We start from the raw sequence: 11,763 nt of genomic DNA, 5'->3' as shown, positions 1-11,763 counted from the left end.
AACTCTAACATATATAAAACATTGAGTTAGTGGGGCCACGGCCTTTTGTCGATGCTACGTCGTAGGACTTGACATCCACTTTGGATATACTCAGTTCTTAAGTTTTGGTATCTAATAAAAACTTATGTATTTATATATATATATATATATATATATATAAACGATGATAAAAATTAAAAAAAATGAAAAAAGTTAACAATATGTCAATATCGAGTATCAAGCTCTAGCACTAGCACGAGAATATTTTGTACATATAAATTTGGTCGGGATATTCAATGAGGCCAACGTCAATTGTGGAAGTTTCACCGAGGGGCAAAACCATGAAGGCCTTGGTCAAGCTAGATCCTTCCCATCCCAAAAAAATAAAAAGGGTCAAGCTAGATCCTGAACAAACCCACGAACCCACAAGGCCAGGGTTCGGCCTAGGCAAGCCCAAGACCATGGCTACAAGGCAACCTCATGACGCCCCAAATAGGTGAGATCCTTGTAAAGTGGGAGCATGTGACATATGGGCCTAATACTTAGAAATGTAGGACCATGCTCAGATCTTTGTTTGAAATGCCTAAAGCTTGGTGACTGTATCCTCACCTCAAAAGGAACATTGGGGAAGTTCACTTATACTATCATGTCAACATTAATTTTCCTAACTAACTACCCTCATTTTGCATTAAATGTAACAAGATATGTCATTATTTTATAGTATTAGAGGGCGCACTTTAGAAATATATTCTCTTAACCAACTTAAGGAAATGGTGTATTGTCAGGATCTTTCTACTTTATAGAAAACTAATTATCAACTTTACCCACAAAAATTTTATAAATACTCTCTCAAACCAACATTGATGGTATGCATTACAAATAACGGTTACTTTTTCAATATGTATACACACAATAAGAAGTGGTAATAGCGAAGGATGTTAACAATATCAAGTGTCAAGTCTCTAGCACAAGAAAATTTGTACATATGAATTTGGTCAGGATATTTAATGAGGCCAAGTAAATTTTTGAAGCTTCAATGAAGGTGTAAAACCTTGAAGGCCTAGGCCAAGCTATCCCTTGAACAAACTTGCAAGGCCATGGTTCAACCTAGGTGAGTCTAGCCCAAGACCATGGTTACAAGGCAACCTGATGACTCCCTATCTAGTAATTAATATACACCACACACTGATAGGTGAGACCCTTGTGAAGAGGGAGCATGTGGCATAAAGGGTTAAACACTTAAAAAGCTAAGACCATTGACATATTTTGGTTTGAAATGCCTATAGAGCTTGGTGATGGAGCATCCACCTCAAAAGGAAGGTAGGTCACTTATCTTATCATGTCAACATTAATTTCTTTTTCTAATTGTCAACCATTTTACATTAATGGTCCGTTTGATTGAGGAGAATGGAGGATGAGTAGAGTAAAATAGAGTAGATTTGACCTAAAATTAACATATTTTTAACTAACTCTATTCTACACCCCTCCACTCTCCCTCCTTCCCCCCTCCATCTAAACATTCAAATTCAAATTTAAATTTGAGACATGTCGTTACTTTATGGTATTAGAGACCATATTTTAGAAATATGTATTCTCAATCAACTTGAGGGGATGATGTGTTGTCACGATCTCTCCCACTTTATAATAGAGAATTGGCCACTAACTCCACCCACAAAAACTTTATTATTACTCTCCCAAATCATCACAAAATGTATGCATTACAAATCAATGATACTTTGCAATTTTTTTTTCTCAAAAGTTGCAAGTTATTGAGTTATTCTTGTACCGACGTAAATTGCTTATGGCCAACCCCACAGCTAGTTGACCCCAAAGGCTAGGAAATTGATTGTTCCTACGTTTCAAGTTGCTAACCAGTAAATCTCCTCTCATCATATCACGTTGTTCGGTAGGCCACCTTGGTAGTGTAGTCCCTATTCTCAAATGTCCACAATTCTTGACCTCAGAACTTGATATTCATGTTAAAAAACAGGAAAAATGAAACCTTGCAGGTAGAGTGGAAGGAACCGACATCAAGTCACGTGTTTCTCCTTTGATGCAATGGCATTTTTTTTTTTTAATTATCTTGATGGTATAATAATAAGGGTCCGGTTAATGTATGTCCTAAGGACACACATTAAGCTTTCTATTTTTAAAAATATTTTCTCAAAAATTGAAAAAGCTGTCATCACTTTTTCAATTCTCGAAAAATTAGGACACACATTAGTAGAATTCTAATAATAATAATAATAATAATTGCTATAAGATTTAGAAGTAGAAAGTGAAATCCAGAAAAGGAGTCGTCAATAAACAGAGAATGGTGAACAATGATGCCAACACGTTGGTTGGTTCAGTGATAAGGAGCTTGTGGCCCTGCTTATCAGGCTTGGGTTCGAGTCACCTCTACAGTCAATTGTTGGTGGGCATCCTTAGTGGGGTTAACCCCCTGCACGATTTGGCTAGAACGGCCTGAGTCTATGTCAGATCGGCGCCCTGTCCGGGGGTAAAATATAACCATAAAGGCCCTCATTAAAAAAAAAAAAAAAAAAAAAAAAAAAAAAAAAAGAAAAGAAGAAGAAGAAGAAGAAGAAGAATGGTGGACAATGATTGCCTGAGAAGAATGCCAAACTCAGCATATAAAAAACGTCGAGTTAGTGGGGCCACAGTTACTCTTGCTTTATGGGACAAGAAGCACATTGTGAATGGTATAGGCAGTGGGGAACCCCTAGCAAGTAAAGTTCACTTAATTACTACTGTTTATTTAGGAACCCCTACAGTTACTTTTTTTTTGCCTTGGCGGGCTATAGGCCTAGGGCAGGGGCTGGGGCTGGGGCCGTAGTCATCCGTATTTCCTTTGGACTTTTGCTATTGGTAGATCTGAAAAATCTGAATTCTCCAATGAGTTTGGTCCTGTGGGGTCCTTCAGTTCACCCATCTATATCATCATAATCTTTTTCCCTCTAACTATTTGCCACATGTCACTTAGATTGGGTGTGAATGAATATTGTGGCAGCCTTAGCACACAAAAAAACAAGTTTGAATATGATAGAATTTTTGTTTTTTTTAATGTCGATAAAGGAAATTAAAGTTCAGGGTTTACTTTAGTAATAATCTTGTCTCCCGGATCGAATATATACAAATTATTAAAATATTATAACATTCAAATTTAATTTCATGAGGCATCACAATTCACAATTTTTTTTTCTTGCTCCACTTTTGAATGAGTTATGGGAATGGGATAATTTATTTTTGATACTTTATTTTTATGTTAATATAGAAATTTAATGGGATATTGTTGATATTTTGATTTACAAGTTAATGTAGCTACTCCCTCAAAAAAAAAAAAAAAAGTTAATTTAGCTATTTTATGAAACAAAATTGGAGTGTGAACAAAATAGCTTTAACCTAAATTGTCTCATGTAAATTACTTATTTATTATCGGTTCACACGTCACAGTCCCCATCTTTTTAAATTTTTTTTTGAAGGACACGTCTTTTGAAATGAAAAGTAAAGGAAAAAGAAGAAAAATACAAACTGACCGACCATCCTTGAATATGTCCAAATATGCGTTTCTCAATTTATCATCTTTCTTTGTTTGAAATAAAACATTCATTTTTTTTTTTTTTGTATATATCTTATATATCGATAATAGTGATAATTTTCTACTGGTCAATCAGGTCTAAACATGTGGGATGGAATAAACAAATTTACAAGTGAATGAACAGAATAAAAGAATAATTTAAACACTTGGGGGGCAAAAAAAAAAACCTTTAAACTAGTAGGAACAAAGGGGGATGCACTGTTAGTTTCTATGGATAAAATTTTTCATCCTTCGAGGTGCTCAGACATTGCTAATAGAAAAATATACTTGCTTTGGTATTAAGTCGTCATTACATTTGAGATGCTGTATATACTATTATTATTATTTTATTATTGGGTTTATGAGTCTAATGAAAGTCTTGATATCCATTCCTTTTAGCGTTAGCAAAGTGGCCGTCCAACATGTCTTTAAAATATATACAAGTTTCATTTTAATCCTTTCAAATTTAAAATATTAAACTTAAAAAAAAAAAAAAAAAAAAAAAAAAAAAAGAGGAAACTTCGTTAAACTAAGAAGCCAAAATGGCTAAGTTGGTGGCCGAAAGCCTACAATAATTAACCCCATTGACATCCGAGCACACCAAGGATGATATAACAAAAGAGGGGATACATCAAAAACAACAAAATCTTCTTGCATTTTACAACCTTTCTTGCAAGTGCATCAGCACATCTGTTGGCTTCTCGATAAACATATTTCACTCTGGCAAGAGAAATTCTGTTGAGCAATGACCTACAATCAACCAAAAGAAAAATATATAATGCCTTAGGACTAATTTTGAAGTTAATCAAATCCACAAATATTTAACTTTGTTGTTGAGAATCTTGTAACTTAATTTATTAATTTTTTTTTTAATATTTTTAACATAGATATTCAAGTTTTAAACTCGCTTTCTTCCAATTTTGTTCTTTTAAAATTTTGAAAAATATCTCTCACAAATATTTAAAAGGTAACAATGAAATTATTATTTAATTTCCCATCAAGTTTTTGCGTACTTTGACTAATGGCATTTTATAGCGTTGAATAGAAAGGTAATTGGGGATTTAAAAAGTTGGTTTCTGGTTTGACTGTTTTGATTTGAGCATATGTATGTGTGTCGGTGGCACGGAAAGGTTAACTGTGGGTTTGTGGAGGTGGGTTTTTGACCAAGGAGGGCGGCTCGAGGTGGGTCGTTGGAGAAACAAGTTGGACCAGAGGAAAAAGGTCGAAAAGGAGGAAGGGAAAGAAGAATAAATATGAAAAAAAAGAGAAACAATGTTTAATCAATGCCACATGTTAATCAATGCCACATTAGTTAAAGAGGTCACATAATTTTAGGATGTCCTTGTCAGCTATTCACTGTGTTATAAAAATTTATTTATTTATTGCTATTATTATGTTAAAATGCAAAATTAGTTCTTCTAAATTTTATTACTTTTCATTCAAGTCCTCTAAGTTTGCATTTGTTCATTTCAACATTTTAAGTTTCAAAACTTCTTAATTAAGTCATCTGTTAACCTGCCACTCATTGACGCTGTTAAGTCCTCCAAAACAACATTGTTTTGGCCTTATTTTAATATTTGATATTTAATTTATTATTATTTTCTTAACTATTAAAAAAACCTAGAAATTAAAAGAACCAAATGATCTCGTCCCTCTCTCGTCTGAAGAACAAGAAATAGAAACCCCCACCCACCAAAATCCCTAACCTAACTTGATAACTAAGAGACTAAGAGGGAGAAAGAATGAGAAAGAAAGATCTAGGAGGTGTACTGGACGAGTAATTCTTACTTCTTAGGTACTTCCAGAGTATGGAGAATAGTGCTCTCTTCTCTCACATTCATAGTGGGGACCACTCATTAAATTCATAGTGGGATCCACCACGAATGTGAGAGGAGGGAGCACATTTTCTCTGTACTTCGGGAGTATCTAAGAATTTTCCATACTCAACTCCATGAGGTATACTCAATATATAATGAACGAATACAAATTCAGAGGACTAAAATGAAAAGTAATGTGACGAAGAGGATGAGTTTTGCATTTTGGTCTTATTATAATTATAGATATGGTAGAATTTTAACTTATAATGTCAAGACATTAATTGTTTTATGGTGTAGACAAAATTTGAATTATAAATCTCTTATTCAAAAACAACAGACTTTACCCATTGACCTAATTAAAATCAAAATAAAATTTTATAGATTTAAGGAATTAAATCGAAATAATCTCATATATATATATATATTGATAATCTTTTTTTTAATGTTTATATATATATATATATATATATATTGATATTCGGATATGGAGGATTTGAAGTTTTGAACTCTTTCATTAAAAATACCATGACATATCAATCGAGTTATAAGACTAATTGAGATATATAATTGACCTTTCTTTTTCTTTTTGATTTTCGTTTTTGTTTTTTTTTCAAAACAACGTAGTTTGCAATGAAGATAATGTGCAGATTAAGAAACCTGTAAATGAAGTGTTGCATGGAGACGCTAACAATAGAAAAATAATACTCCGTAATAAGAAGAATACTTATGATATACTATAATACGATAAAACAATATTTTACAATTCCTTCGATGTAAGTTAATGTGATTGTCAACTCGTGATTATACTTAACGGCACAATCATAGTTCATTTATGGATCTGGGGGTTGATGCAGGAGATTAATCTATTTGAATAACATTATATATAATTCTTCAATTATTTATGAATCTCAATTATTTTATTTTTTCCAAAAAGCAAAAACAAAAGCACTCAAATGGCTCAACTCAAATTAGCTTGGTATGTTTGGGTGGAACTGGAACGGTAGAAGAATAGGAGTACATGTAGACCCCACTTGGATATGAATGTTTTAGTCAGTCTTTTGTGTTCCCACTAGAACATGTGGGATTCGCATGCTCTGACTGAGAGAAATGAAAAACTAAAGCCTGCCCCAAGGTTAATTTCATTACAAGGTCCACAATTTTGCAGCTGATCTTTTTGTCCCCAAATTAGTGGAGGAAAATAATTTGAACACTGTGGAAGTACATACTGATATATATTTTTTTTCTGAATAAATGTATCAAAAAGCTGTCCATACAAGTTTTTGTATCAACAAAAATATCAGTATGTAGATACAAAAATATCAGTATGTTAGTAGTAAGTACATACTGATATTTTTGTATCAAGTTATTTGTTTTTATTTGTGTTATAAGACCATAATGCAAGAGTCCAATTCATTACATTAATGATGATGAAATGACATGATAGTTGACATTGCAAAAGGTCAAGCAAACATATGGGCTGAATCAGATTACTCTAGCTAAATCTACATGTGCCAAATCTGATGTAATTTTGAAAATTGGAAAGAAAAGTTGCTAGTGAAACATGCACAAGCTAGATTTCAGGGTGCTTTTTTGAGATGGGTAATTTTTAGATTTTGTTAGAAGTAAAAGTCGTGTTTTATTAAATCTAACATGTGATTAATATGTCACAATTGTATGCTATGTGATTTAGTTACGAAATAATGCTACTAAATCACAAATTACAATGCATGTGATTATTATAGAATGTTATTAGAAGTAAAAATCACGTGCTTTATTAAATCTAATATATGATTAATAAGTTACAATTGTATTCTTTATTGAACCACGAATCACAATGCCGTTGGAAGTCCACAATGTGAATTGTTTTGATTATATTCTAACTCAAAGGGAAACCTTAGCTGAAAATTAAGATTGAAAAACACAGCAAAGAAAATCTCAAATTAGATGGAAAAATAGACAAAAAGGGTGAGATTGAAATCATATTACTATATCCCAACGAGAAAGAGAAATAAAGGGAGTTGTGGTGTAAATGTAAAGGCAAAAAATTTTGAAAAATTGTATGGCAGAGAAGAGGTGGTATCTCCAAAATAAAGAGAAGGTAAAGGACTTCACGTGTAAGAGTTTCTGTCTTGGCTCGTGCGCCATGTGCTTGCGTACAGTAGACTACCTTTTATTGATGATGAGATAAGAAATTAGAAAAAGTAGTGATGTCCCTCTAATCTAAAGCTCATCTCACGGATCTTGCCTCTCTCTCTCTCTCTCTCTCTCTCTCTCTCCACTATCTTATATGTTCTTTCTATATATATAAATATATAAAGCAGCCCCCTTTGCTAGCTGAGGCCTGGAGAATTTACTCGTTAAGACTTTTGAGACTCTGCAAGATAGTAAGATACACACACACCTTCCCTCTTACCTTACACACAAAATCAAAATGACTTCTTGGAAAAAAACCATCACAACCCCATTCAAAAAAGCTTGTACTTTCTTCAACCAGCAGCCCAGCAGAGACCCAAAGAAGAGCCAGCCAGGTACATTTTCTATATGTTCATAAGTCAAAATCAAGCCCACAATATTTTTTCACAACCGTTGATACAGCATGCTGTTGCTGTGATTGGTGTCGAAGTGATGTTGCTCTCTAATCACAATACCGATTATCAACTGTTGTGAAAAGAAGGGGGAAAATGTTGTGTTTCTAGAATTAAGAGTACATTTCATCTAATGTTTATTTATTTATTTGGGATGATTGCAGGGCAAGAGAATCGTGCGATGGATTTGCATGGTGAAGTGATGGCATGTGCTTATGAAGATGTGCAGGTGATGTGGTCTATTCTGGACAAGTCCAAGTCCTCAACCTGCAATATTACTTCTTGATATATGTATTTTACAGCCCAACAACAACAAAAAAAAACAAAAGCCACCAACTCAGCTTCAGCAGTCAGCAACTAGCAATAGCATATGTTGAATGATGCGCTATATAGGAGTTATGTTTTTGGTCATACTAGCACTTTATTTATTCGGATCTGGTATGCAATTGCATCATTTTGTAAATAAATGATATTCTGGGCTGACATCAATCTTCTTTAAAAATGGTAGCAAGATGAAGGAGATGCTGTTGTGATGATGAGGCATATTAGTACAATGCCCATTTGAAGCTGGTGGCACTTTTAGTTTTTTTCTTTTTTTTGGGTCAAGAGGTCGTTTCTTTTAGGGAATCCCCGTGACAAATGAATATCACGGTGAGATTATTAATGGAAATTCAGTTTTTTATTTCTATCTTTTTTTCTTATTTACAGTATTTATTAGCTTGTTATTTTCCTGATCACTTGTTGATTTTTTAGGACGACTTTTTTATGTTTTCACTAGAGTGGAAGATTTTTATTGAATGTAGGTCGGTATGTCCCCACGCTCTTGTATTTTATGTTAAAATTTAGATAAGTTTGGACAAAAGCTGTAAGTGGAAATATAATAGAAACAAAGCTCTATTATATTTGTATTTATGGGCTAGACAGGCTGGTGGGTGGGGTTTACGACCTTGTTCTGTCCAAAGCTCTCTAAGACGAAGCCTATCCACCAGTCCATTAGCCAGTAACAAGTAGGCATGTCATTGAGCATATGAAAAATGGTGCAAGACTTGTGTAATCTCATGTAACCTCCCTCTTATAATAGAGAATGTTAGGAATTTAACCCAATTTCTAGATCTGTGAGATGCAAATTTGTGAGAGGAAGTTACATTTAATGGTCCTATAAGATAAATTTGGATACTATAACCACAAAAAATTATACAAATTGAAATATTCACAAAATGCAAAACGAGAACTAGTACAATTATGACTGGATTGAGATCCCTAAACTCGTTCCCACAGGCACAAATCCGACCTTGAATTTTACATTTACATAATCTATTCCCCATTCCTAAAATTCAGATACAAATACTCTGTAAGAGTAATAGTTTCTTCTTGCACATGAATGATAAACTACACTACGAATTTAATTAATATGACCTATTATTATGTGATAAGAGCGAATATTATTCTCAAAACAGTGAGTGATAGCCCTTAATCTCAATCCCGCAGAACCCATGGTTTTGGATCAGATAGGATTGATCCCCATAAAAGACTGGACATTGCTGAACTCTCGGGCTGGCTATGGTGATAAGAGCAAGTATTATTCTCAGAACAGTGAGTGATAGCCCTTCATCTCAATCCCGCAGAACCCATGGTTTTGGATCAGATAGGATTGATCCCCATAAAAGACTGGACATTGCTGAACTCTCGTGCTGGCTATGGATGTACATCGACATAGATAAAGTGGACCTGTCATCATTAGCTGCATGTCCAACCTAGAAATGAGAATCCAGTTCCCTGTTTTTGGGCAAAAAGGAAACAAATATCATACAACAATATGCATCCTGTAGATATATCAATAATTCCTGATACTGACAGGTCTTTACAATAGCATGTCTTGAAGTTGAAAGGAGAGTGTTCTCCTTTACCAAGGGCTCAATTTTATACACATTTTGCTAGCTGAGCTTAAATGGGCTTAGTACGACTTAATATTAGTAGATAGGAACTAATGTAATCCTCTAGTTGCAAATTACAATGAACTAAAACCATCAAACGAATGGATTAAATGGAACTGATAGAAACCTGTAAATCTACTGGAAACTTATCACTGCAAAATTTAATCCCCGAGTTCCACTAAGTTTACAAAGTCTTTCTACAGAAAATTGAGGGAAGACTAAAACAGCAAAAGATGCACCACATTCACTATGCAAACCTAGCATTTACAAAATAATTTTGCCTCTATTTGGTCACCGAATATTCCTATCTTCTCTTGCTTCAAGGGCATCCACTTCCTCATTAGATAGATGATCAACGATGGGTTCATATACATCCCAGTCCTTTCTTTTCCTGAAGCATTTTGAAGCAACAGGTCAATCACATTTAAGTATGTTAAAAAAGAAAACAAAAAAAGACTGAATAAAAACATAACATCAAGAGGGGTCCAACTGAAACAATGTTGGGTGAGAAAAATATTCGTATACTCAAATAAAAATATTATAAGAAAGATGATGATTGAACATATATATATATATAACGAGAGGATTGATTGAAGATTTCCTACACAAACCACCCTCAAAAACAAACCAAGCTGTAATACAACAACAAAGCTTTAATCCCAAAATTTTGGGACAACTATGGATCCTCAACAACTATTTTAGGCAAAAAGATGCTGGAATAATAAAGCTCATTCAGGCATTTTCAACTTGGGAGGATGGTGTTGGGCAGACATGATATGCCTAGTGACTAATAAGAAAGAATTTGGTTTGCACTTGAAGCAAATGATGAGGTAATACAACATGAGTCATGAGAGATATTCACTGCTGGATAACTTGCAGAAGGCTCAAGTTTCAGCACTCAACACCTAAAACCATTGGAAAACTCATTCAGGCATTTTAACTTGAGAGGATGGTATTGGGAAGACATGAAAAAATTGAATAGTGACATCTATTCTATGTAGCTGACATTGACACAACGGGACATGACATTTCTTGAAAAACTAGGACACGACACAGCAGGGATATGGAAATTAATTAATATTTTTAAAGTATATTTTATATGTTTTTAGGCATAAATTTATGTTTACTTTAGGTTTCAAAAACAAGTAACAACCATTAAAAGTTTGAAAATATATATAAAATTAATTTAAAAACAAAAGACACACTAATAATTCAACTTCAAAAATAAATAAAAAATGCATGTAAATAATCTGCACAATACCATTATATCAATTAATTAAAAAATATAAATAAACAAATAAGCTCACATAATAACCTAAGTCTAACTGATTCAACTCATTAAATTTATTAATATCCAATAATAATAATAACATCAAAAAGTCACTGGTAGAAATCATGAGCAGTATAGACTAGAGTAATCTAGTCACTACTAAACTACAGAGAATTTCTCTAATCATCAAAAAAAAAAAAAAAATGCGAGACAAGTGTGAGCGAGTGAGAGAGAATATAAAAGCACTAAGTGAGGATCAGTCACCATTGTCGGTCTCTGAAGAGGGGGGGGGGGGGGGGGCGGGGGGCTGTCATTGCATCACTGGTCGTTGATCTAAGGCTGGCATGTCGCAATGCACAGAGAGAGAGAGAGAGAGAGAACGAGGGCTGAAAATGGAGGAAAAAAAAAAAACAAGGGTATAACATCAATCAACTGTGGAAATTGTCCTGGTACTAAATGAGGATCACAGTCACTGTTGTCAGTCTCTGAAGAGGGGGGATGGGCTGTCATTGCATCACTGGTCGTCGATCTAAGGCTGGCATGTCGCAATGCACAGAGAGAGAGAGGGAGAGAGCAAGGGCTGAAAATGGAGGGAAAAAAA

General features: G+C 34.0%; 2 protein-coding genes across 4 annotated transcripts in view; one reads left to right on the top strand and one right to left on the bottom strand.

Annotated features, from left to right (window-relative positions):
• Positions 1-7,589: 7,589 nt before the first annotated feature.
• Positions 7,590-8,646, top strand: LOC126688777 (uncharacterized). The gene is made up of 2 exons (XM_050383603.1): positions 7,590-7,901; positions 8,123-8,646. Exons 1-2 carry the CDS (start codon positions 7,805-7,807, stop codon positions 8,242-8,244), a joined length of 219 nt encoding a protein of 72 aa, XP_050239560.1. The 5' UTR covers positions 7,590-7,804; the 3' UTR covers positions 8,245-8,646.
• A 1,119-nt stretch (positions 8,647-9,765) lies between these two features.
• Positions 9,766-11,763, bottom strand: part of LOC126688774 (chromatin structure-remodeling complex protein BSH) — a 24,671-nt gene continuing 22,673 nt past the window's right edge. For all 3 annotated transcript variants that reach the window (XM_050383595.1, XM_050383596.1, XM_050383594.1), the window contains one exon: positions 9,766-10,283. In XM_050383595.1, coding sequence (XP_050239552.1) covers positions 10,184-10,283 — 100 coding nt within the window. In that variant the 3' untranslated portion in view covers positions 9,766-10,183. The remainder of the gene's footprint in view (positions 10,284-11,763) is intronic.

The sequence above is a fragment of the Quercus robur genome, chromosome 6 (genome assembly GCF_932294415.1).
Source record: "Quercus robur chromosome 6, dhQueRobu3.1, whole genome shotgun sequence".
Lineage (NCBI taxonomy): Eukaryota > Viridiplantae > Streptophyta > Magnoliopsida > Fagales > Fagaceae > Quercus > Quercus robur.
This window is presented reverse-complemented; position numbering and strand designations above follow the sequence as displayed.

Bases quoted from the DNA above. Each gene is read 5' to 3' on its own strand.
- LOC126688777 (XM_050383603.1), top strand. From the start codon at position 7,805: ATGACTTCTTGGAAAAAAACCATCACAACCCCATTCAAAAAAGCTTGT. The intron at 7,902-8,122 runs GTACATTTTCTA...GGATGATTGCAG, and splicing joins CCCAAAGAAGAGCCAGCCAG to GGCAAGAGAATCGTGCGATG.